The 27,146-nt window shown below is 36.4% G+C and overlaps 1 protein-coding gene across 1 annotated transcript in view; it reads left to right on the forward strand.

Moving 5' to 3' along the window:
- Positions 1-27,146, forward strand: part of LOC148949243 (sodium/potassium-transporting ATPase subunit alpha-B-like) — a 156,493-nt gene that overhangs the window by 33,977 nt on the left and 95,370 nt on the right. The window contains exons 3-6 of the mRNA XM_089092660.1: positions 307-430; positions 15,287-15,409; positions 22,925-23,131; positions 24,989-25,102. Coding sequence (XP_088948786.1) covers positions 359-430; positions 15,287-15,409; positions 22,925-23,131; positions 24,989-25,102 — 516 coding nt within the window. The 5' untranslated portion in view covers positions 307-358. The remainder of the gene's footprint in view (positions 1-306; positions 431-15,286; positions 15,410-22,924; positions 23,132-24,988; positions 25,103-27,146) is intronic.

Consider the following 27,146-nt stretch of genomic DNA (forward strand, 5'->3'; position numbering starts at 1 on the left):
CTGAAACCTTCGTTAGGGTGAGATACTATAGCCATTGCTCTTTGTCGTGATTACTGCCATTTTAGTGGCACTTATGTGTGCCAGTGCGCTCTGGTGATCAATTATATGTAATCGGATAGAAGTGTGTCTGTTCTAATCCCAAAAATGATACTTCAGACTTGATTGTACCATATGTGTTTCATCGGCGCCACTAAACGGTGCAAACAAAATAAAGATTGGACACGCTACAAGGCCTAAGAGGTCGAACTTGGTCCGATGTTCTAAACATAGTTTTTTAATTTTGCTTTATCCTTATTTTTATTATAGCAAAATTATAACCTCATTTAAAACCGACGACAGTTGTCGGGTATTTTGAATCATGGACTCATACAGAGTTGCCACAACTTCTACTCTGGCTGACGATAATCGACGAGCAGATGGAAGAGTCAAGGTAGTATCTACATACGAACTAAACAACGGTGGCAGTGTTCTCACATTTTTCTAACATGCACTCTATTGCTTTTAATGGTGTTGGGAGCTATATTAGTTAGAATGAGAACTTTTTTATTCGTGGATTTATTTTTTCACTCTATTGGGGGTAGCCCGTTAATAGGTGATCCAAAATAACAAACATACAATCTGACCTGCTGTCCGGTTTCGCTTTGTTAATAACACTATTTTTAGTCAAGTTGGAAGAGTGATATATTACATTGAAGTATTTCTTATATTTTAGATTGACTTATTACACGACCATTGAAAACTACGAAAAACCAGCTGTTGATTTGTGAAAACCCGTGTTAAAAATAATTGTAAAATTCATATTGTTTTCCGCTAGCATGGATAATAGTGCAGTTTTTGGTCCCTGATTTACTCCCAATTTCACCTCTAGTAGTCAGAATATTTTCTGGAGTCATCGAATTTAAAAGCCTTTTTGGACCTTCACTTTTGCATATAAAACAGTTTGTTGTAAAATTTAATGTCGGTTTCATACGGAGTGAAAAACAGCTTAAATGACAGAGCTCATTTTCTTTTTTATAGCTTGTTCATTCAAAACCTGATATTGTCTCTTTTTTTTGCCAATGCAAGATTTTAAATTTCTACCAAAATTGAAAATCCTATTTGTGCCAAACTCTGGCAGTTAGCTGCCATGGTCTACATACTCTGATACTAAGCTGTTTGAGAGCCACTAATATGGCTACGGAGATTTTTCTCTTATGCCTTTACTCTAAAAAAAGAAGAAAACAATTCGACCATTGGTTTTCTTTTAAAAATACTATTTTCATATAAAGAAAAAATTGATTAATCCATCACACAAGGGCATACATTTTGGTCTATCACCTATTACCATCGTTTAACTACTACAACTCAATAGAGCATCGAGCCAACTGAGGTCAACAGCTGCGCACGCTCGTCCGCCACCCCAATGTGTGCAAAGGTTCAGGGGCGTAGCTTCAACATTTTTATTGGGGGGGGAGGGGGAGACAAGAGGGGTCCATATCCGGATAGTCAAGGGGCATTGGCTATATAATAATTTTTTCTCCAAATTATTGGGGGAGGGGTAACTGCTTGAACACAAACATTTAGCCACGTCCACCCTGTTCTCCTAATCTTGCACCCCAGACCTTCCAATTGTGTGCTGCCTTGAAGAAGTGTGTCATTCAATTCAGATACCTCGTATCGGTACCTTGTTCGCAGTAGAGTCAACTCGTGGAAATTGAGGGACGAGAGAAAAATTAATTTTTCAAAATCTAGGGAGAAGTAAATTTGGTGTTTGTTTTTTCCATTTTTCCAGTGTATATACCAAAACGTCATTTTTAAATGAAAATACCAAAAAGGTACCTTTCAAAATCTTAGGAGCGGAGACAAGGGTGCATCTAGGTTCAATAAAGAACATCAAAATTTTGTTTATCTGCATTTTTGTTATGTTTTTTCCGAGTGGAATAAAAATTTTGGGAGGGGTTCAAACCCCATAGCCACCTGGATACGGCCTTAGTAACAGAAAATCTTGGGAAATTGGAAAATTAGCCCTACCCCCTTTCAATTGATGCCACTGCTTGTTCAGCTGGTAAACACAGGTCCTTCCATGAACGAGGGATTGTGAACTACAGCTAGGTTGTTTCCGTTTTTAGAATGGTAAAAAATAAGTGAAGATACCACACTGAATTTCATTAATGGATTTTCCGGAGTCCGTTTTCTTCCCAGCTTTGCCATCCGTTTTCTGCTGAACGTAGTTACTAAACTGTGACATTCTAGTGTGTCTGTGCACTAGGTTTTGGCTGCAGAAAACTGATGAAATACTAGGTCGGATTTCAGAATACTAGGTTGGATTTTCTATCAGGATAACTGATAGAAAAAGTGGGGCTATGGCATTGGACTCTTCATTCCAAGATCAGGGGATGTCCATCCTCAATTCAAAGCCCAATTTTGTGCAGATTCTGGTTTTTGGCAGAGGACAGCCGAACAGGAGATTGACGAAAACGGCCTATACATCGTTGATCCATGTTCGTCCTTCCTATAAATAAATATTTTATATATATGTATGTATATGATAAAATTGAAAATTGTAGATTGGGGTCTTCAGTTGATCTTGGAAGGTAGTTGAGTTATGTGAATGAAACTTTTCAGGAACGAATCCAGGGCCTAAAAAATACCTTGGGAAAATATTGCCAAAACACCGTTTCTCCCCTTTCTCTGGGGTTTAGAAATTTGCATACTTGACAGATCTATTACCTATCTAAATCTTGATAATAAACATAATACCTTAATTTTGGGCTCTCAATATCTTCTTCAAGGGCAATTTCAATTAATTAAGTTGATTTTTAAACCATACCAAGAGCGCCCCCCCCAAAAAAAAATTGAAGAAATAGATTACAAATATTTAAACCATTATAAATTAGAAATGAGCAAAGGTATGAGGCTCAAAACATTTATCGTGCCTTTTTTGAACAGTACATCTAGTTATTTCTCAGGGTTTCACTTTTATAACAATGAAGTACTTGTCGGTTGTTGGAAATATACCCAAGAAGTGAAGTTATGTTAATCCTAATGAAATATATCAAAACATGATGATATAATAATACTTCAGAAACAAAATTATGGAAACCTAACGTAACCTAACCCCCCCCCCCTCAACAATGTGTAAATATATAGCCCAAATTATACAAGTCCAGTGCATTCTGTCTAAGTCTAATGCATTGTATCATCCATCACTTGTTTTTGTTGCTATGAAACCACTTCTGAGATGTAACCTAAATGTAATTTTTGAATGTGTTTCTAATAACCGACAAGTACCCATGATGATTATGAAAGGTTATCAAAGGTTGGTTTCCAAGATTAGCAAAAGCCCTTAATCTAGAATTTTACCTGATCCGTGAATTTTCCAGCAATCCCGTATACAAACCATATTCTTTGATTATTTTAATACGAATGGGTCATTATAAACTCCCTACCCTTTAGTTATGCCAATCTTTATCCGAATTTAACATTCGAAATGTGCAACCAGCTTTTTTTTTATTGCTATTTGTATTCATACGAAGATCTCACATTTAGAAAATTCTTCTCAAGATATTTCGGATTTGGTCAGAATTTGGCGCTGATTTTGAGAAAATTTTGATGCTATCAGTTGCAGACGATCAATTGTGCATAAATAATTATGTTTACCAACTTTTTTTCATATTTATTATTCCTAAGACATTGCTGTAACCTTTTCTATTAAAATATAGAAAATAATTCATATTTGTGTGTTTAATATTCAGTCAGATGAAGTATTTCAAAATAGATGTATAAAAACAACAATGGGATATTGTGCAATAATTTCGTATATATCCTCTCGTTTTTGGGTCATATTTGAATATCTAATATTATCTTATCAAAAAATCTCACTATTAATTCAATTAAATTTTAACTCATGCACTGACAAATTAAATTCCAAGACTTATACAGGGAGGGGGGCTACCGTGTTTGACTTCCCCCGGAAATTTTTTTCCGACTCCTAAGAAAGTTATAAAAATGCATATAAACATATTTTTGATGCGTTTGTTTTAAGTTTTTTGTACCCCCCCCCCCCCCCCCCAGGCGTTTGTTTAGGTTAATATTGCTTGGACTGAAAAATACACAATCACCTCGATAACAATCACCCCTAGCTAAAGAACTACCAGACATTTTTGTGTGCTATTTATCAAAATGAACCGTTTTTATTTTGTTCCACAATTAATTTATAAATTTTGTTTATTTAATTTTTCGAAAGTGCAAACAAATTGTTCATACAAAAACCTTGAAAACCTGATTTATCCCCGCTTGCAAAAAGCCCAAAAAAGTAATGTATGCCCTTTTGTTCTGAGTAGCCTACGACGAAATTTTATTTATTATTTTAGCAGACTATCCACTTAAAAAATATTGAACAATCCTTAGATTACTGAGTTTCAATAATTTTTGTTATAATTACCTTCATTTTAACAGGAAAATTGTTGGCTATAGAAGCAATGAGAAAAAGAAATCCTCTGTTAAAAGTTTTGTAGTGATAAAACGGGATGTATTTTGAATAACTCACTTTGCTTTTGCTTTATACTAATATTATCACCGGGGGTATAGTGACATGATGAACACGGAGGGTCTAACTCGCTTCTCCCCACATGAACCACTGTATAAATACAATATAGTGTGATGATTATTCCCTAATCCCTATCTCAACCATTATATAAAGCCGGACCGAGATGCAAGTGCTCCGAAGAACATTTAAGCAAGTATAAACATAAGCGACAACGATTTTTTCACGGTAGACAAGTCAGATTTCCCTTGAACGCGAAACTTAGATTCACCTTTGTAACACTAAATTTTAAAGAGTCTAATTTTAAATTATTTTATCCAAATACATTTATAAAAATCGGTATTTAGTAGTGCGATTTTATTATCAGATGTTTTTAGGAATTACAAGTAGGTTTCGAAGCCTCGAGTTTCTTTTAAAGGCATTTTGAGGAAGTTTCCGTGAAAAGACGCGTTCCAGGGTAATATACACTGGACCACTGATGGCAGATTAAATGAGAGGGGTTGTTTTTGCGCGCCAAGGATGTAGTAGCCAAAAACCACTGAACCGTGATCTTACTGTTTAGCGGGGCTGTTAAGCATAAGAATCGTGCACTTCTGGCAAAAAGTACGAAAATCGTGGAAATATAGATTAAAGCACGGGGAATCTAATGGTGACGAGAAGCACGTCGAGCGGGCGCTCTAAAGCACCGTTACGAGCGCCCGAAGAGCTAAAAAATGCGAAAGGTTACCAGCATCTCTACAGAAGCATCAAAACCTCTGAATATACATGTTAAGATATGGCGATTCCAATGGCGGCTATATAAAAAGTAAAGGATGGCTCTGAAGCGCACAATAGAGCGCAAAATAGGAGCGCCTATCCCATGTAATACCAAAACAGGCGAAATCATAGTTTTGAGTACTAGAAGTCTGAAGATTATAAGCAACAGCTCGAGTCAGCGAGTCAAAGCGCAAATTTGTGCGCTCAAAAAGCGCAAAACTAATGGAAAGTTTGAAGAACTCCGGAAAAGTGGTAATTTTGTACAAAGTATGGGGGGCCCAATAATCACAGATAGAAAGTCAAGCGATCGCTTTATAGCACCGTTGCAGTCGCTGAAAAGTGCACTAAAAGCGCAAAACTCATCTGCTTGTTTCAGAAAGTTCAGATTTAGTAGAAACACGGTTTGAAATACCGAGAGTCAAGTGTTGTTGAAAAGAAAGTGAATCTGTAAGCCAGAATCCGGTCCACCGTTCATATAATTATCCAGTATGATCATTCCCTATCTCACCCATTATAAAAACCCGGACCGGGATGCGAGTGCTCCAGAGAACGTAAAAACATAAGCGGCATCAGATCTTTTCACGGGTAGACAAGTCAGACGCGAAACAATCGGAAACAAGTGGAAACCCGCTATTACGAATAATGCACTTTGCGCGAAACAATCGGAAACAAGTGGAAACTCGCTATTAATAACTGCACGAAGAAGTGGGAGGAGCTTTTTGTTCGCACTGAGAACGAAGACCAGAAATGATCTGCGATAAACTTACTGGATAATTATATGAACTGTGATCCTAGAAACATTTACAAAAATGAACTGTGAAAATAGAAACATTTACAAAACATTAGTTTCTTAAAGCAAGCGATAATTCGAGATGACATCGAACATGCAATACGAAGCGCGATTTAGAGCGTCCAGAAGAGCCCACTACGCTGAATGACACGAAAAGAACGAAGGATTGCGGACACAGATATAGACCTATATGGCACTTTTTCGGAGATGCGCAGCCAAAAAAGCCATTTCCGTTTGCTACTTTAGCTAACTTGTCTTGATTGTCATTGTAATTGGAAAATGGAATACAAAATAAGGCAAGAATGATCACATAGTATGGTACTTCGCTGAAATATCAGATCCCATGTTGAGCAACCGATATTCTAATTTAGGCTTAAAAATTAAAAGGGACAGCAACATATATAACACATAAAAATTCACTATACTTGGCAGGACCGGCGGCAAGAACATAACTCGGTGCACTCAAGTGAGTTGCTCTTGCAGTTGCAGTGCCCATAGCACTGATTTTTGCAACTGCATCGTATAAGCTCTCGACAGGCGACAGAAGCTTGGGGCAGGGTTGATCATTGGGGAGCCCGAAGACCATTAATGGTCTTTCACAATCCATAATCGTTGGGGCTCTTTTCGGGAATAATGACAAGATGATAACTGGACCATACCTGGGCTTGAAGGTAAGCGTGCCGAATGTGTTGGTTTAGCGCATCCTGGGTTGGCGGAAGTCTGTCCATGGATGGTCCTTTTTTTGTGAACATATACTTCCTTAACTTGTTTAACGACTCTTTCCAACTGGATCTGTCATATACAAGCACAATGAACTTTACAATCTGTGCAAAGTCGTTTTCAGTGAGTTCTTAAAGAGAAGACAGGCGGCTGAAGACCAATGTCATGGCACTGTGCGCTTCCCATGCTTTCCAAAACCCTCCTTTGCCATGCCACAGGAATGCGGACACAGTGTCGCAGCCACTTAAAGCATGGAAAAAAGCAGCGACTGCGCCTTTTCTTCGCCAACTGCTGTTGGTATGTCGTGAACAGGAATGTAGCGGGAACTCTTCCCTTGGCCGTATGCTGCGTACAGTTGATCAATCCCAATAAGAAAGTACTTTGCGATGAGCAGAACAACTATATATGAATCAACCGTTCTGAGAGTGATGAATTTCATGTTGCAGCGCGCTTGATGGAGGCACATCTCCCTCCTCTTGGTTGCTAGGATGAATTTCAGCCAAGTCAGATGGAATTGTACTTCTTGCACTGTCACTAGAAGTCACGACAACCAAATGATTGGTAACAGTGTCTCATATCCCTTTTTTTTGCCATGAATTCGAATAGGCTCTGCTTGTTGTCTAAACACTGAAGGAAACTAGTCCAGTTTTTGGAATTGGCGTTCTTTCTTCAACCTTCGTCAGATACATAGGCTTGCCATGTTTTTTTAATGTAGACGTTTTTAAACTGTCGGACTTAAAACGCCAAAGACGGCGTCAACTCGCTGTGTTTCGCTTGTGAAATGCTTACGAAGGTATTGACAGATTTCTTCTGTAACATATTGTCCAAACGTCTTGCTTTTTGGCTTTATAAGGTGAACTGGGACAGCACCGTCAAAAACCTTGGAATCGGGGTGAGGTTTCTTGGTCACAACTTCAGAAGAATAAGCTGTGAGCAGTTACAATACCAGACTTCGTGCCGAACCTCAGATTATCCTGGTCAGAGATGGAAGGAGGGAAAGGCTGGTTCTTGTGTTTGGAAAGTCAGCACCTCTGGTGTTGCAGCCAATATAGAGCTTGGCAAATAGGGCCGAATCTGACTTGGCCATCTGAAGGATCGATTTCGACTTCGGTATCGATGATGGAATGGGAGTTGAAAATAATTGTTTTGGCGTATCGGTGAATCAACAGGTTTTGTACGTTTTACAAAACGCTCTTCCATAAAAGTATCATACTGAAATTAGCCAACGATCTCCAGACTGCGACAGCTACTGATGGCAAGACAATGGGATACCCTCTCGGAATCGATGGAAATGAAACTGTCATACATACTTTCGGAAGGATTATTCTATTCTATTAGGGTATTTAAAAGGTTTTTAGTATTTGTTTGGGGCCTCTTCTGAAATGCCGAGCCCATTTCGTGATCTTCTGCAGTCCGCTGTTCCTTCACATTTCGGAATTTTAGCTCGTTCGGAAAACATAAGTTCTGATGCTTTTGTAGCGAGTCGGGAAGCTTGCGCTTTTTTTGGTGCTCCGGGTGCTTTATAAGACGCTATAGAGTAATCGCTCGGCTTTATACCGATCACCATTGGGTTCACCCATATTTCATACTATATTTCCCCTTTTTCCGGAGTTTCTCAAAGCGTTCCATCAGTTTTGCACTTTTTGAGGGCGCAAATACGCGCTTGGACAGACAAACTCGAGCAGCTTCTTGTAATAGTCGAACTTCTAGTACTCTAAACCATGTTTTTGCCAGTTTTTATATTCGATTAAATAGGCGCTTCCATTTTGAGCTTTACGTGCTTTTTTGCGCGCTTCAGAGCTATCCGTTGCTTTTTTAGCTACCAATGGAATCTCCATGTCTTAAAACGTGCTGTCAGAAGTTTTGATGCGTCTGTAGAGAGACTGGTAAACTTGCGCTTTTTTTAGCGCTTCGGGTGCCCGTAAAGGTGCTTTCAAGCGTCCGCTTGACGTGCTTCCCGTCACCATTGGATTCCGCGTGCTTTAATCTGTATCTCCACCAATTTTGGTTATTTCCCCAGAAATGCACGATTCTAGTGATATTTTCCGTTTAACACCACCACTAGTTACATTATTTATATACTGTGACATGAACTAAGAAAGTTGTTATATAAATTTATATTTTTTTGACATCGAAATATAAGATTTAAATTTAAAGATATGATTTACCCCTTCCATTAATTTGAGCTATTCCTCAGCTTTCAAGTACTATATTTTTGATTAAACAAGTGTTTTACAGCTATTTTAAGTGACTGGTTTTTATTTACGTTCTTCTAGATTTTGCCGCATTCTATTTCTATGTTTTTATTTCTTTATGCGGAGTAGCTGTGCTAGGAGTTCAGCCCCTCCCCAATATCTGAGTATTTTAAATGTTTTTCTACAATAAAGGTAGTGATAATTTATTATAAGCTATCCAGGGGCATTCAACACAATATTCATACAGAGCACAAGATAAATAACGCAAATACAGATGTATAATTTTTCTACAATATACGTGACGTTGCTTTTGTAGAATTAGCCCCCCCCCTAAAGAAGATGTTTCTGAGTATGTGATTCTTCCTAGTGTTTACCCTATCATTTCCCATTCGTAATTTAGCTTGATTTCATTTTTAACGTTTACTTTATGCTTGAAAAGAAAATAACGCTTAGCTTGAAAAATCGGAATTATTGATTACGAATTCGTAATTTTAACTACTTATGTTATTTTTATTTTTATATTTTGTTTGTGATTAATAGTATAGTTGTTACGTTTTGCGTGTATCTTAAAACCTTTCAGCACATATTTCGTTCTATTAAGATTGCTTCATTATAATGAGGAATTTTTTAATTACTGTGTTTGTAATATACGGTTAATTAATATAAATCAATAATTTAAACAATCGACCCGATTAAAACACATATATAATGGGCGAATGAAGCTTATTTAGAGGTGGTCCGGTGGGGGTCTTTTTTCTTTTTTGTAATATGCTTCGTTGTTTTGTGTTCTTTTGAATTTGACCCCTTTTCCGAAACAAATTCATATGTATATGTCCCCCTCCAATTTTCGTTGACTCGTGCAAAAGTAACAAAAACATGTGTAAACAAATTTTTGTCGCGTTTTGTAGTTTTTTTAACCCCTTTCCGAACAAAAATTTTTCCCACATCGAGCAAAAATTCTCAGTACGGCTCTACGTACTTATTCTCAAAGATACATAACTTTAAAAGAACTAAATCCACCGTTTTGCAATACCTTCCTCTTTTCTAAGTCGGGCCCCTCTTTTTGGAATTGCATTTAGGCATATTTTTTAGAAGTTATTTGGGAGGAAGAGGGGATTAGTCAACAACAAAAAACCTAAAATCTAGTATACTGCCGAGAAATTGAAAAAAAATATATAGGTAAATTGGGGTGAGGGAGCTTGGGTCCCAACATCAACCCCCCTGCGCACGTGTCTAACCCAATAACAGTTTTAACAGCAAACGCTTGGTTACATAGGGAAACTAGAAAAAATATTTTTGAAAGTATTCTAATGCGGGAAGAAGTGAAGAGAAAAGACATCAATCCCCTGATTCATTGCCCAGTGGTTAGTTAATTTTCGTACAACCTTGATTGTTTATTTCACTGTAAATTTAAACGTTTTTTTTCTGTCGAAAAATACTATTCAGTTCTCCTAGTTTGCAGGGGTGCAAAATTTGAAATAATTAATCGGACGGTTGTAATTAGTTCGTAATTTTTTTAATTTATTTTTATTAGAATAAAGTAGAGGGAGCAGTTACTAAATGAAACAATTAATAAAATATTTAATAATAATTAAATATTAATCATTAAATAAAAAATAATAATTAATTGAAAATAATTTTGTTAATAAATGAAAATTTTGTTAAAATTTGAGCTCAAAATTTTCTGAGAGACAGAGGGGGGGGGGTGCTAATCAAGTTAGGCCCCAGGCGCAAGAGGCCAGAACCGCCACTGTCCCTTTGCAATTTTTAAGCAAGTTTGGATCCTCTAACAAGAAGTTTAGGTAATGTAGAACTTCTGGCTCAGTGAATGAACATATCTGAGACTTAGTTTCGACGGGATAATTATTTTGTTAATTTGGTGCAAGTTACAGCTTTTAGGCTTGTCGCAAAATCGCTTCTTTCAGAGAGAACATGTACCTATAAAGCAAGAAAGAGAAATGTGACCGCAAATATTGTATTTACAGAGGAAGAAGCTGATTTAAATTAAGAAAAAAAAATTAAAAAAGAGACATTGAGAAAGAGAAGGGTTTTACAGTTAAGGGTCTACTTCAAAATAACTATCGAATGCAGCATGTCCTTGCCCAGGCTTTTCATTTGGAAGGGGTGTGTGTCAAATATGAAAATGGTCTAGGCATTTAGTACCTGAACGTCCTGATAGGCTCCAACGCGTCTCAAATCTTGATACTGTAGCTCTTTTGGTACAACATCTTGAATTGGACATTTTTGTATTTTACAACAATTTTCCATATCCTAAAAATATACCTTCATATATGCCAACCCACTGGTTGCTGCCTTGTACCTTAAAAATACCATGAACCAAGTTAGATATGTGAAAGGAAAGGAGGCTTTTGGCCTACCCCGCCCCAGAAATCCTGAAATTTTTAAGGCTATAACATAAATTTTCTTACGCATTCCTAGTCTTTTTTTAAGTTTCTGATTCGCCCCCCCTCCCACAAAAAAAAACAACTATAAAGGTTACAGTGATGAACGGTTTGGACTTTTTTTTTATCGTCTTTTTATCATTCTAACCGACGCCTGAGAAAGTCAGTTTATTTCCCATATGAATTATGTATTACAATCAGACATTACAAAATTTTTGAGAAACTGTTGCAATATTTCCAACTCTCCGACCTTTGCGTATGTACATATAATTACAAAATCATTAACTACAGTATAAAATTCTATTGCTTATCACGTACCAAATCTTTAATGCAAACAGAAAATTCTTGTCCACGATTTGCGGCGTGATAGAACTAGTTCTATTTACTTTTTTTTTCATATATCTTATCTTGCACTTTGGCCTCCTCACTCAGTTTGTTCTGTGGCTGGGGTACAGTCTCTTGTTGTCCCCTGTGAGTCGCACTTGATTAGCGAGCAGTTAGGAAAAACTTCGGGGTAAGATGTCTAAAGTATATGCTTTGTGGCTGAGCGAAAAAAAAAAACACACATTAACTTCAGCATTGAATAGATTGGCCAGCTCTCCTTGGAGGATATTTAAAAGTTACGATGATTTTGAACTCTTATTAGAGCGACTTGACCTAATAGTCTGTACTTTCCACCTCGACTAGAAACAATTTTGTGTCTTAACCTTATTCACTCCCCTTAATTGAAACTTTGGGTTTAACACCTTTTTGATTTAAGAATATCGTTTGGTATAATTCATGTCACTAGCAAATATAGACGTAAAACAATGATACAATTAATAATCTCAAATTTGTTAGAATATTGTTGAAAATGACTATATATTTCTTGGGTAACCAGAATATGCATGTTTTTCCCTAACCACTCCTCTCAGCGTACCCCAATCCAACTGGCTGATATGGTACAACATTTGAGGTCCAATGTTTTATTTCAGTTTAATAATTAAAAAGTGTCACACTCCAAAAAAAAAATCCGCCAAAACTTGCTCCACAAACAACCAAAACTTGCTCCACTGCAAAGCAATAATTTAATTACAATTATGTGGGAAGACATTAGTTACCGCTGTTGGTAGTAATAAAAAAATGGGCCTTAATTCAACTTATTTTACATAATTAGTCTGTTTTTGTAGATCTTAAGGATGTAGTACCAACCTCTCAAATGTTAAAACGACCAGCCGGCGTTTTACGTTGAGATTTTAGCGTCATATCATTTATCTTTTTGCATTTGCAAATGAACTCCTGAAATTCAGGAATGAATACTAAAAGACGATAACATTTTCGCTGTCAAGTTGACCCTAGTCAATTATTTTCTACCTTTTTAGTGTCTGGCCTGTCCCCCCCCCCCCCAATAAAAAAAACCTATTAATTTTTTAAACTGAATTAAGTTAAATGAAGTCAAATCACCTTGTGATCCTATTATAGTAAATTAATTATACCCTATTATAGTAAAATTATTATAATTTTATGTCTGACAATTTTGCATTTCTATGTATTAGCTATAACTAAAATATTAGTTATTCTGCATAGGCGATTATTTATCAGGTGACGAACATACATAAATTTAAGGCAAAAGATATGGCGTAATGACCTTTTTTGAATAATTGTAATATCTTTAATTATTCGCATGTTTTCAATATTTAAAGAGGCTCTTAAGGATATCAGTTCTTGACCCAAGTTGAAAGTTTGAGAATCTTTAAGATTAAGAAAAGTATATATTTTTCTTTAGAACACTATATATATTTTTTTAGAATTTTATAGATATAAATATACAATATAAATATAAAACTTGGGATTTAATGTTTTTTACAAGTGAGTTCCAAGCCGATTTAAAGTTTTTTAAAAGAAAAGCTGTATTTCTAGTTATGGGCTTCTTGCTATCTTGGAAAGTAGTTGAGTAAGGTGAATAGAAGTTCCAGTAATGTATTCAGGGCCAAAAATATATTCTGGGAAGATATTGCTGAACTACTGTGTTTACCCTTTTCTTATTTCTGGGCTTAGAAAACTTTATACATAAGAGGTCTGAATAACCTGTCTGAATTCTGAGAAAAAAATGGTTATCTTAACTTTGAGTTACATCTGTCCATTAGCTTTAATTTTTTTTTTAAATACAGTTCCTCGTATTTCAGTAGAATTTTAAGCCATATCAAAGGTTTCCCCTCTTGTATTAAGAAATGATTTTAAAGATCTTCAAAACCTTTTAAATTTGGGACTGAGCAAAGGTTTGAGGCTCAAAACACTTTTCCTGTGCATAAGCAGAAGATCTTATTTTGCAAAGTTTAACTCTTGAAACACAAAAATTGTTAAATGTTATCAAAAGTCAGTGCCAAGGAGTGGAGATGGATGATTCAAAATATCTTCCCAGGAGTTCATTAAGGCTCTGGATGTACTCCTGAAAGTTTCATTCAACTACTTTCAAAATTTTACCTATAATTTTTTCACTGGCTTGAATCTGTAATAATTCTCTAATTTTAGTAACAACAGGTGCCTAGTGTAAATAACCTAAGAACACGCCAAAAGCCTAATTTTATTAGTTTCTTTTTTTTTCAATCAGTTTCGCATTGCTTTTAATTTAGAACGAAATTTTTCATTTTTGAGAACTTCCCGGATGCTATCAACTAATTTTTATTGCTTATTCCTGTGCCAAGCAGGGTCGCCACCCGGTGAATTTTTTTTTTACTATAATCAGTAGCGAGAAAAAAACATCAATAGGCAACATAAAAAATACTAGAGCTAGTGATAAATCACTAGGGGTGACAACCCCGGTGCCAAGGAATAAGTAATAATGTGTCTAATAAGCCCCGTATTCCCAAGAATGCAGGACTTCACCTCAAGCCAATGCATTACCTGACAGGGGGACTCAAGGTTTTGCCATCTTTCAAATTACTGAAAAAAATTCCATAAAATGACTTCTTCTATAGTTAACTACCCCCTCCCCGCAATGAAAATTTTAGGTATGGACCTGCCTCAGACTTCACTAGATATGTCTTCTTGTTGACAATGATGGTTTATAATGTCAGATCACTGTGAATAGAGTCACTTAGTCAATTTACATATTGTCAATTGCGAGTTTGTCATATGATTGTCCCCAGACTAGACTTGCCCGAGCAGCATATGAAGATATTCTCCTTCAGTGTAACAAAACATCATGGACAGCACAAATCAAGAGGATATTAGATGAGAATGGATTTTCAAGTTCGTGGGAGAAGGGAAAAGGGCCAGAGGATCAGGAAAAGTTCTTCAAGGAATTTAGTGCAAGACTTGATGACCAAGAAGTGCAACTATGGCAAGCAGGTGTGGACAAATCTCCGAGTCTTACTTTGTATAGAGAAGTAAAAGAGAATTTTGGTCAGGAGTTTTATTTCAAGCTGGGATTGCCCATTAAATATTTGAGGATTTGGACTCAGATTCGAGCAAATTGTCTTTCAATTTATACTAAGGTTGCAAGGAAAAAGAGGGAAGGTCCGGAGACCGGGTGTAGTTGCTTGAGATGTGGGGAAAATGATTATGGGTTGGGCCATTTCCTCCTCCGGTGTAAGCCACTATCTCATTTAAGGGGATTAATTATCCAGGAGGGAGAAGATAGGCTGCTTTGTGAGTTAATGAGGTCTAGGACTCCCCGTTATATTGTGGCAGTAGGAAATTTTGTATTGATGGGAAGGATGTCAAATGAAGTGTAATTTTTCTTTAGTATTAGTCTTTTTGTATATGGCTTTAATTGGATTTTAAATAAAGATTATTATTATTATTATGAGCTGGGCAATTTTATTAGTGACTCATTGATAACTAGACTCCTAAAGCTTCCTGTTTTATTATTATTTTTTTATTATTGCTGACGGATGATACAAAAAATTATTTTCAGATGGCAAAAGGCAAGCAAAAGAAAGGAAAGGATTTGAATGAATTGAAGAAGGAGTTGGATATTGATTTCCATAAAATCCCTATTGAAGAATGTTATCAAAGGCTTGGAAGCAATCCTGAAACCGTAAGTAGTTTTTTAAATATTAATTAATTTAAACTTACTTTCCTGTATCTGAGTCCCTTTGTAAATTAACTTTACATTTTTTGCTCTTTTTTTGTCTAGGGATACTGTTAAAGCCGCTTCCCTCTGTATCCCTCTTCACTCATATTTATTTTAACTCGATTTCGTCACAAACCCAGAAGGTAACATCAGTACTAAAATTCGTATAAGCTTTTAAATGATCGTTTCATGGCTTCTAGTATTACACTTTTTGTACAGGGAGCTAGGCCGTATCCTGGGAGTGGGGATTAGGGGGTTTGAACCCCCCCTCCAATGTTTATCTGACTCTTAAAAACGTAAAAAAAATGGACATAAACAAATTTTGTACCTTTTTTGAGGGTTTTTTGTTTAACCCCCCCCCCCCTTCCAAAAAAAAAATATTGAGTAAAATCCCCTAAAAAAAAATCCTGGGTACGACCTTGACAGGGAGGACGCCCTTCTCCGAGGTTCTTTGGAGGAAATGAAACCATATGGATACCAAGAAAAATGCGACAAAATATGTCAGCAGTGGCGTCAATGAGGGTTGGGATAAAAATATTATTTGATATCTAGGAGCAAATGTGTCGTTTTTTTTAATGGTTTGATGAAAATGCCAGAAAAATTATTCTCAATACCCCCCCAAATTTTATTTTTAAAAATCTAGCAGGGACTGGGCACCCCCCCCCCCCGCAATTAACACCACTATGCCGGAGCCAAGAGGCGTGGAAATAAAGTGCTTTATTTTCTTGGAAAACGTTCCCTTCTGCTAAGCTGTAAGTTTTTTTAATGTTAAATTTAATGTTTATGTGTTTTTAAATTCTTATCCATTTCTAATTAAAGGTAAATGCTAATCAAATTCGTTCATGACATCAGTATTTAATCCATTGTGCAACAATATTACAAAAGCAGAGAAATATGATAATTCAATGATGAACTTGTTGTTAAATTCACTTTCCTCGTGAGAATCGAATTTAAATGCTACAGTTTGATACCTGTCCGTTTTATCATATTGAAAAATGACATTTTCAAACGGCTGAATGGTAGGAGTTGTTTATATTTAGTAATCAAAACTGTTTTATCGTAATCGTACATAAATGACTCGGGGCAATATCTTTGATAGGAATTTAACCTCGAAGGAAATGCTAAACAATCCATTTTTAAGATAGAATTCGGAACCCTGTACCCTCTCCTGTATACAGCCTTCTCTCGCAAATATTTACACAGAAATGTTCTATGTATGCCCCAAGGGCGGATCCAGGAGTTTTTTTCGGGGGGGGGGTTACTAATTTTTTACTTTTCGGGGGGGGGGGTTACTAATTTTTGACTCAGTTTTCGACTAATTATACTGATTTTTACCTGGGTTTTACTAATTTTCGACTTATTTTCGACTCGGTCAAAAATTTCGGGGGAGGGGGGGCAAACCGGGTAACCCCCCCTCCCCCTGGATACGGCCTTGGTATGCCCCTGAATTGAAATACCACATGGTTTGTAAGAAATAATAAAAATTCCTAAATTTTATGGGGTCTTCAAAATTTAAATACAATTACACTTCCTGAATATTTTTAGACCAATTAGTAAACAAAAAACTTGTTTTATCATAGTCAAAAATTATTTTCTCTTAGTAATATCTTTACTCGGAATGTAATGTGATCGGTCTACACCCTATTATGGGCATGTTTCGTAATAAGTACTTTTAAAATGAGACTGTAATGTTTTGCTTGAACTGGGAATTTTTTGTTCGGAAACACCTATTTTTATTTACTTACGCTTCCAAGGCTATTCTCTGAAAGAATACCCGATAGAATTACTAGGAAATATACCCTTCTTTTTTTTACAATATAAAGAATCGTTGTTTGATATATACCTCTTGCGTAAGACATCAAATTCAAAGTTTATTTAAATCGTAATCCATCAGTAGGTGCTGGCAAGGCAGGGGTTGGTTAAGCAAGAGCTGGTGGTTTGACATTCCTCGTGGCAATAAGTCAGGTCACGAACTGTTGGATTGGTATGAAGATTTGTTAGTTTAAAGATATTGCGGTACTTGTGTCTTAAAGCCACCACACTCAAGTACTGTCGAGAAGTGAAGCCTGGTTAATGCTAATGAAATAAAACAAAATATGATACTTTATCAACAAAATTATGAAAACTACAACTAAGAATTATGGAAGGGGGGCGACCCAGACCGCATTATATTAATTACATAAACTAACCTAACCAAAATGCCAATTAAGTATTTAATTAAAATATAGCTACAATGTAGTTTCCCACCGAGCCGAAGCTAATATTGTCTGGTAGTCCTATAAAGACCATGAAAAGCGGTTATTGTCTTATGTTCGCGATACAAGATATTGAATGTGGTGGCTATAGGACAAAAGTAACCATTTTCTTTAACGGTATAGATGTTTGCGAACGAAAATTGAGGGAGGTTAGAGAAATGTCAAGGGTTACTTAGCGTGTCAAAAGAGCTTTTCAGAACAATCTAGGGATTTTTCTCATAGGAAATTCCCCCCTCCCCCCCAGTAAAAACATATGAGAAAACAAAGAATAAAGCGGTAACTCACAGACAGTGAAAGAAAGAGAAAAATGTAAATATTTTGGTCTAGACCTCAGTACAGAAACGAGAAAAAGAATATATATCCATTTGGGTATCTATGTTAAATTCGATCTTTTTGCTATTTTATTTCCGCTAATCTATCCACTCTTTTTCAATAGCGGTCCAAAGCTTAGAACTTCACAGTATATGCATTTTATTTTGGCGTATTGCGAGTAAACAATAATGATGATACTCGTTCTTTTGGACGAAAACTCGGTTGGTACGGTGACTTACACTCGTTTCACGAGTCATTTTCCTGATTTGCCATGCAACTACAACAGGAGTGCCAATTGCAGGAGGGGCAAGGGAACAATGCCCTACCCCCTCGAGATTTAAAAATAAATTGTTTGATGTTGTATTGAAAAAATACCTTATTTTTGGTATTTTAATTAAAAAATTATCCTCTAGATTTTGAAAAATATACCCTCCCCCCTAGATTTTCGCGATTTGGCATCCCTGAAGTACAGAACTTTCAGTGACTGTGCATGCATCAATAAGTGGAGACAAAAGTACTTTCATTTACCATTTCAGTGAACCGCTAACCTATACTTGGTTGTTTCAGATTCGAAAAAAAACCTAGCGTTTTTCTAACAAAATTTAAGAATGAACTTGGCTATGTATTGATTTAACGAATGAAAACCGATTTTTTTCATCCTTGATGCATGTAAAATCGCCGAAATCTCTATAGCCTACTTGCTTCACAAATCAAGATAAAGACTGGCTAAACTAGCGCAAGTCACTGTTTCAATACTGTATATCCACTCTCCAATTAATCCAATTAATGACTGCCTTGTGTTACGTATCCTTGAACTAAATTCACTGAATTCGATATCAAACATTTCACATCTTGCATAATATTATCTACTTCAGTTTAAGTGGCAAGTAATCGTTTGAAACAGAAACCTGTTTTACGAGGAATTAAGTCTTCTGAAGAATATTTTTGTTATATTTTGCATTGCATAGCGATGGGAAAAAATTGTGGTTTATCGCCTAGTGCCAAAACTTAACCCACACTTTTGCAATTTGTGTTTTTTTCAATGGGTTATGTACTCTTTGTCGTACGTGTGTGTCTCTACAGTCGGGCCGGCCCTGTCTTGTCTGGCCTGGCACTTTGAGGAGGCGTGTTTGAATCAATATAGACATTCGATTTTGTTTATACGCCAGTGAATGGAAGTGTTTATTCAATATGTGAGTTTTGTTTCCTATTTATTTATATTTTTTCTTTTGTTGTTGTTGTTTTTTTTTCTCTTTAGGTGTTTAGTATGTTTTTATGTTGATGTAAGTTAAGGTTTTTAAAAAGAACATTTTTTGTTTCATTTTTTTCTTTTCTTTTTTTTTTCCAGTTGAGAAAGGCTCCCGGACGTGGGGCCGAAATATTCGGAGTATTTTTGTTTAATTAAGTGTTTGTTTTACTGTATTCACTGCTTTATAAAAATTAAAACCCGTTTTTCTTGCTTAATTTTCCTGTCTTGGATTGGGGATATGGATTAAACTACGAATGTGTTACATATACATCTCACGTGGGTAAGCAATACGCAAACCGTTTTTTTTTTTTGGGGGGGGGGGGGCTAAGTTTGAAAAACTATCAACTATATGCAAATTATAAAGATATTGCTAATTATCAGGGAAATCTTGAGCATTTCGAACTTTCTAGATTCTTGAACATATCGTAGAAAAGAAACACGTCTTTCATGGTTTAGGAATAGGATATTTTTGGTGTAAAAGCTCACATGTCACATTTTTGTACCAGTAGATCCAAACATTGACCGTCTATAGAACTTAGGCCTTGGGCCAAATTTTTCAACTGTGTAATCAACATTGGAATCACGCTGATCATTCTTGATCACGCTCCCTTTAGGTCCCTGTTCATCCCCCATTTCTCTCTGTCAATAGCCCTGTATTTAGACTGTTCTGTTATTCACTCTGTCCTGCCTGGTGTATATCTTGGAGCGCCACTAGACAAACTCTGTGCCATGGATGGCACAATCTACCCACACACTGCTTCCTCGTGTCGCTTCCGCCACGCGTCATATGGTGCACACGGTCTTTGAATGTGGGTAATCCATCGATTTGAATAGCTTTTGTCTTTGCCTATTCTTCTGTCCGTTTTGCGTTTGACCAAAAGTAATAAAGTGATTCGCTGTCATAATTTTCTGTTTCAATTTTTGCGCCTAGTCACCTGGAATCAGATTCGCAAGTTTTGTAATCCGATAATAGTGATTGCGGTTACTGGGTTTTATGCATAACGAAATTGAGATTGTGTATTAACCTCCTGTTTTAAAAAGAACTAACAAAATATGAGTAAAATAGCGTGTTGTTGTAATTTCGGAATGTCAACATTTTTTTTTCCTTTTTGGAAGAGGGTCGGGTCTTGTCATGGCTGTCATGGAAGAGTTGCCAATTGCAATGTTTCACTGGTGAATATTTGAAATCCTGTAGTGCCAGTTCAAGCTGTTTATATGCAGTGGCGTAATTTCGGCTGAGGGGGGAGGGAGGAAGTTGGGGCCAATTTTCCCAAATCAATTCAAAATGACAGTGAAAAATGAAAAATGAGCCATATAGAACCATAAAGACAAATATTTACTAAAGAAAACTGACCTGTTTCTCTGGATGATTGAATTATGCAGGCTTATCTTAGTTTTTGACAAGTTCTTTTGCAAAAACTAAATTTCGGCTTGTGGGGGGGGGGCAAACTTAGGTCTGGAGGGAGCAGTCGCCCCCTGCCCCATAGCAAATTACACCCCTGTTTATATGAGAGGGGGTTTAGCGCATGCGCGGAATAATTACTGCGGTCAACTATGCGAAGCGTAGGAAATTAGGGGGAGGGATATAATAAGAGATTGGTTGAGATGTCTTGGGCACGGTCTGCAATGAGGGATGACAGATTGCCGAAGATCGTCCTTTTTGGTCAAACGAAAAGCAGATCATCCCCGGATAGAGCGGGAAAGGGTCGTAAGAAAGGGTGTGTAGGAAACTTAGGCTTCTTGGGTGGATGTAAGGAGGAAAGCTTTGAATAGATGGGGACAGAGGAGAAACCTGCGCAGCTGTTGGTACTACAGTAGGTACTTATATATTATAGCGACACCATTCAAGAAGTTTGATCTGATCTGTTTGCGTAAATCCGGTTTGTCTGTCTGCATTCGGAGATACTTAGCTTTGGCACAGTGAGATAAACTACTGTATAGGTATATTTTAATGAGCTATTTAATTTATAGTTGGTATTTTGGTTAAGTTAAGTATTTAATATAACGCGTTTGGGCCGCCTGCTTTCCATAATATTTTGTTTTAGTTTCCATGATTTTGTTACTAAAGCATTATATTTTTATTATGTTCAGGTATATTTCTTAGGATTAACCTAACTTCACTTCTTGAGTGGGGTCGTTATAATACATAAGTACTTGAGATGTATGGAGAGGCCATGGCTCCCTAAATACGTGCCTGATACAATTCCTATCGCATATGACGTTTCGGGGTAAATTTTTCGTCCTAGATTGAGCCTCTGGAAGAATAAATATCTGAAACTTTAAATGTTTCAGGAGTCTCTAAAAAAAACATGTGATAAATTTAGTGTTTTTTTTTCGTAGTCGCTCTGTAACCTTTGTTTTTAAAAATCCCAAAAACCCATTAACATTTATTTTCAGAGTATTTAGAATGTGTATGTTTCTTAGCATTAGTTGTAGTTTATTTCGAAGAATCAAATTGGACCGGTTTGTTAACTCGAAAACAAAGAACTCGATGCTTAGCATGTGACATATATTACAGATTTTTAGGAACTGATTTCTAAACCAGTTTTTTGAATAATCAAAAAAAAAAAACCAGTTTTGAACCCTTGCAATCTTTCCAAGCGGGAATAATAAAAGAAAATATTTAGCATCTGCTACAAAGCTTGCGAAACAAAAAGTTAAAATAAGACAGTGATTACTTCAGGATGTCACTACTTCAGGATATGGACTACTTCAGGACTTCAGGATAGACTACTTCAGGATATGGTCGTAAAATGCATTTTATTCAAAACTACAAGAGCGCATCCAGAATTTTTTTTCGGGGGGGGGGGGGGTTACTAATTTTCGACTCGGTCAAATTTTTTTTTGAGGGGGGTCAAACTGGTTAACCCCCCCCCCCTGGATACGGCCTTCCAAAACTGTCCATCAGCATTGTATTTGCTTGCAGGGGTATAGGGGGAGAAAGCCCCAAACGAATTATATAAGGACTCACAGGAAGATTACTGGGAAAATATATTCTAAAATGCAGCAAATCTATATGCATTGTTGAACATAGAGGGGGGGGGGGCTCAAACTCTCAAGCCTCAAGTCAGAATACTTATATTCCAAAAATTTGTTTTTAATGCTACGAAAACTTGATCTTTCGCTAACGGTAATAATACTGTAATAAAAATTTATGACAAAATAATTCACTAAAAATTGAAAATTTGCTACGGTAGATAGATAGGCGAAAAGTATCATAGATTTGGAAAGTTTACGAATTGAGTTTACGATTCGTGGTGACGAATCAAAATTTAAAGGTTTTCAATGGAGAGTTTTTGAAAATCATAAAATTCGTCTGATGACCTTGAACATAAAGGCAAATGATGAGGCAGATACGTTCGCTTTGGGTCAGTATCGCTCCCATGGATTCATATGATTTCAAAAACAAATCCGTATTTTTCATACCAATTAATGCTGTTCAAAAATCATACGAAATGAACATAACTTTAGGGGTATAGACTCTTAGAGGTAGAGGGAAGGGTCAAATGATTTTGGGGAGAGACAGTTTTTATTACTCGTTAAGAATTGCGTAGGGGGAGACGGTTTTTATTACTCGTTAAGAATTGTGATAAATATTCAAACATGACGGCCTCATCTTTTTTCTTGTAGTTCTTTTTTTTATTTGTGCTTTTTATTCCCCAGGGTTTAACTAATGCTCAAGCTCGTAGTAATATGGAACGTGATGGTCCGAACTGTCTAACCCCACCTAAAACAACCCCTGAATGGATCAAGTTTTGCAAAAACCTTTTTGGTGGTTTTGCATTACTCCTTTGGACAGGCGCTTTTTTGTGTTTCCTTGCCTATGGAATTGAAGCTTCATCCGGAAATGAGGACATGCTAAAGGATAACGTAAGTATTGACTTTGCTGAATAATTTTTGTTTCCCCAAGTATGTATAGAACCAAAAAAAAAATATTTCGTTTAAACTATGTGACACCAGTTCTGGCCTCTCTTGCGCCCAGACCAAATCTTGAATACCCCAACCGCCCCTGTCCTCCAATTTCAGGGAAAATTTCAAATAAATTTTTATTTATTTACAGAATTCCATTTTATTCAGATCTGACTTTTCCTACTTTATATGGAAAAAATGAAAGTTGGAATTCAATTTGCTAATATTTACGGACATCTGTGCCCTCTACTTTATTTTAATAAAAATAAAATTTCAAAATAATTATAAACGTTAGATAATGTATTTAAATTTTGCACCCCTAAAATTTTTGCGCCCGGAGCAAGTGCCCCCTATGCCCCCCCCCCCCCCTTTAAAAACGCCTCTGTGTGAGAGAGAGAGAGAGAGACAACTAAATTTATTAGCAAAAACAACACCTTTCAACAATCATCGGGAAAACCCATTGGGTTGTATATGATAATTGTTTCCGTCCTTATAATCTACTATTATATATTCATGCTTTGCCTCTAAATTGAAAATGACAAAATGGAAAACAATAAGTAAAATTAATAAAAATAAATAAATAGAATTAATAAAAATAAACAACGAAATAAATTTTAATCTAAATCACTAACAACTTCCCAGAGAGTGACGTTTCGACCTACTCTTAAACTGGCTCACATTATCTGTTATACCTTTCTACCCTCCAGGAGAGAGTTCTATGACTGTGCTCTCGCAAAACGCGGAAATATAGATCTTCGTTGAGTACTCTGAGTCACACACCAACGTTGCCTACATGGTACAGTTGTACTGTTTTTGGTACAATTCAGAGGTCCTGAATTGCGGTACATTTGAAAATATTTGGTACAACACAATTTTTTCTTAGTACATTTTAGTTTTACTTACTTCTTTCTGACTCGGATATATGTTCAAGTTTAAGTGCATTGAAAATTTTCTTTTTGCTATGGCAAGTTTTTAGAATTGGACCTAAAAATTTTCCCAGGAGTATCTGGTGGAATATATATCTTTAATCTTGGGCAAGACATTTCTTAAATTTCTGTCCATTTGTGAGAATCGATTTCTTTGTTAAAGAAACACTGTTAAACTACGGCACATGGTTCTTTATTTGTTTTTGTATAATTTCAAATAGTTATTGCTTGTTTCTCTAAGAAAATCGATTAACCATTTTAATACATTCTAAGACCACACTGGCTATACATGACCTATGAAACAAAGAAGAGAAAATATGATAAATGAAAAAAATATAGACTAAAAAAAATTGTGTGGTCTTCTTCAAAAGGTTAGTTTTTTTTTTGTACTAGTTTTGGCTAAGCAATTGCATAGCCTTTATATAGGAAAAGTGTTTACGAGTCTATTTTGAAGAAATTAATTATTTTTGGAAAACTTTCTGCTAAATCTCAAGATTGTCTCCATAAGTTGATAACAAGAAGTAGGTTACAATTTTTAAATTTTTACATACATTAAAATATTTTATGTATTTTAATTTTATAATTATATTTTACACAATTGTGCACTTATACAATATACAATTATAATTACACTTGTGTTGTCTAATTACAATTATGTACTTCATAATTTTTCCTTAGGTTGGCGAACGATTAAGAATATGGTAAACTTCTATATTATTTATAAGTTGAAGTATATGAATTAAATGTACAAATTGTGAATTTATAGAAAATTAGTATACAGGGCTGACCCTAGAAAAAATGGAAAGGATCTCCTGTCCGATACCTCCCCTCCTGAGGAAACAACCGTTACTACTATTATTTCGTACTTTTATGCTTTTTTTCTTCACCGCAGCTTTATCTTGGAATTGTGTTGGCAACTGTTGTCATTGTGACTGGCATCTTTTCGTATTATCAAGAAAACAAATCCTCCCGTATTATGGAGAGCTTCAAGAACATGGTGCCCCAGGTACGTTTTATTTCTAAAAAAAAAATCTAAAAAAATCTGTAAAATTTTTCCTTGCGATAAAATTGAGCTAAAACGTTAAAGGAAGAATATGTAATCACGTTTCCAGTGCTTGAAGATAGGACAATTTCAGTGGGAGAAAATATTGACATCCTTGTTTATTTTTAATGTGGATTGGTGTGAAGTCTTTCTCTTTCTCTGATTATCTTTTCTTTCTCTTCCTCCTTTTTTTCTTCCTAAATGTATAGAAGTTTACATATTAGCCAAAATTGCTTTCAAAAAATCATTTCAAATAGTCTTAGAAAATATAGGTAAATCCAGAGACACTACTGTTCAGTGATGATTCTAAGTACGCCTCCAACCAACTACCCGTGTCATGACAAATATTAAAAAAAACTCACCAGTTATCAAAAATGTCAAAAAAGCAAAAAGTTCTCATGCATGTAGTCAGTGTGGAGACGACTGGATTTTCTTGCTAAAGCTGGAGATCTATTCATATAATACGAAACAAGCCGTTTATATAGGCAAGGGTATTGTAAGAAGATGTAGCCTTGGAATGTCTTCTGATTTTATGGTCTTGCCAGCATATCCCAAAATATCAGAACTGCAAGCTGTACTACATCATCTGTTTTTTTCTCTTGGCCGTCGCTCACTCATTGAAGGACGAGAGATTCATGCAAGTAGTAATCTAGGTTATACTTTGCTTACTCTATGTTCCCTCCGGTGTATTTCCACCACTTTACGTTCCCTGGCACCTTTCCATGGCAGATTACTAGACTGATTATTGCTATTGTTGTCAATTGAATATGGAACTATACAAAATCTACCAGACAAGTTTCCGGGCCAACCAGACATGTTTCTGGGCCAAGCAGACAAGTTTCTGGGTCAACTATAAGTTTCTGGGCCTTTACATTCCTTGGCACTTTTCCAGAGCATGTACCTATGGATTTGGGGCCTTTACGTTCCTTCCTGCTATAGCAAGACTTGTTTGGTGGGTATAATCTGGTTTGGTGGGTATAGTCTGGTTTGGTGGGTATAGTCTGGTTTAGTTTTTTCAAAGACAGGGAGTATTTGAAATTTTTGCAAAAAGGGATAAGGAATTCACAAACTGGACATTATGAACGATATGAATTAATGTTTTGAATAATAGGATTGTGTATGATTCTAATTATTGTTTGTATGAAGGTGGGGAAAAAAAGGATTAAACTGATTAACAGCTAAGGTAACCCCGATGGGGTTTTTGGCTCAGTTGATTTGTTATAATTTCGAAAAAACATAAGTCTATGAAAATGACTAACGATAATAGAATGACATTATGAGTTGACCTAGCTGGACCTGTCCGATGTGTAAAATTTGGAGTTAAAATCAAAAAGGCACAGAATCGAAAATAAATAGTATCGGCCACTAGCGGATGGATCTGAGGGACATAATACTCCAAAATCCTAGGGCAGAGGAGGGGGGAGGGGGAGGGTCGAATTATGAGGCGCAACCAACTAAAAACCTAATCCAAAATTAACTGGATCTGCCTATAGGGCCCGGCTCAGAGGCCCTTCCTTCCCCCCATTTCTAAGGGCTGGGGAGGGGGGGAGGGTCAATTTTGGAGAAAAAACCAAAAATTCTCAGAATAGAAAAAAAATGGTATCTGCCTCAAGACAACGTCTCAGAGGCACTTACTTCCCACATTTCTGAGGGCCGGGGAGGGGGGAGGGTCAATTTTGGAGGGAAAAAAAAAAATGCTCAGAATCGAAAATAAAGTGGATCTGCCTCAAGGGCAAGGCTCAGAGGCCCCTCCTTCCTACATTTCTGAGGGCAGGGGGGAGGGGGAGTCAATTTTGGAGAGAAAACCAAAAATACTCAGAATCGAAAAGAATTGGGATCTGCCTCAAGGGGAAGGCCCAGAGGCCCGTCCTTCCTCCATTTCTGTGGGCAGGGGTGAGGGGGAGTCAATTTTGGAGTGAAAACCCAAAATAATGAGAATCGAAAATAAACGGGATCTGCCTCAAGGGGAAGGCTCAGCAGCCGTTTGTTCCCCCATGTCTGAGGAGAG

Source organism: Artemia sp. Qi Xiang Cuo, chromosome 8 (assembly GCF_049724085.1).
Source record: "Artemia sp. Qi Xiang Cuo chromosome 8, ASM4972408v1, whole genome shotgun sequence".
Classification (NCBI taxonomy): Eukaryota; Metazoa; Arthropoda; class Branchiopoda; order Anostraca; family Artemiidae; genus Artemia; species Artemia sp. Qi Xiang Cuo.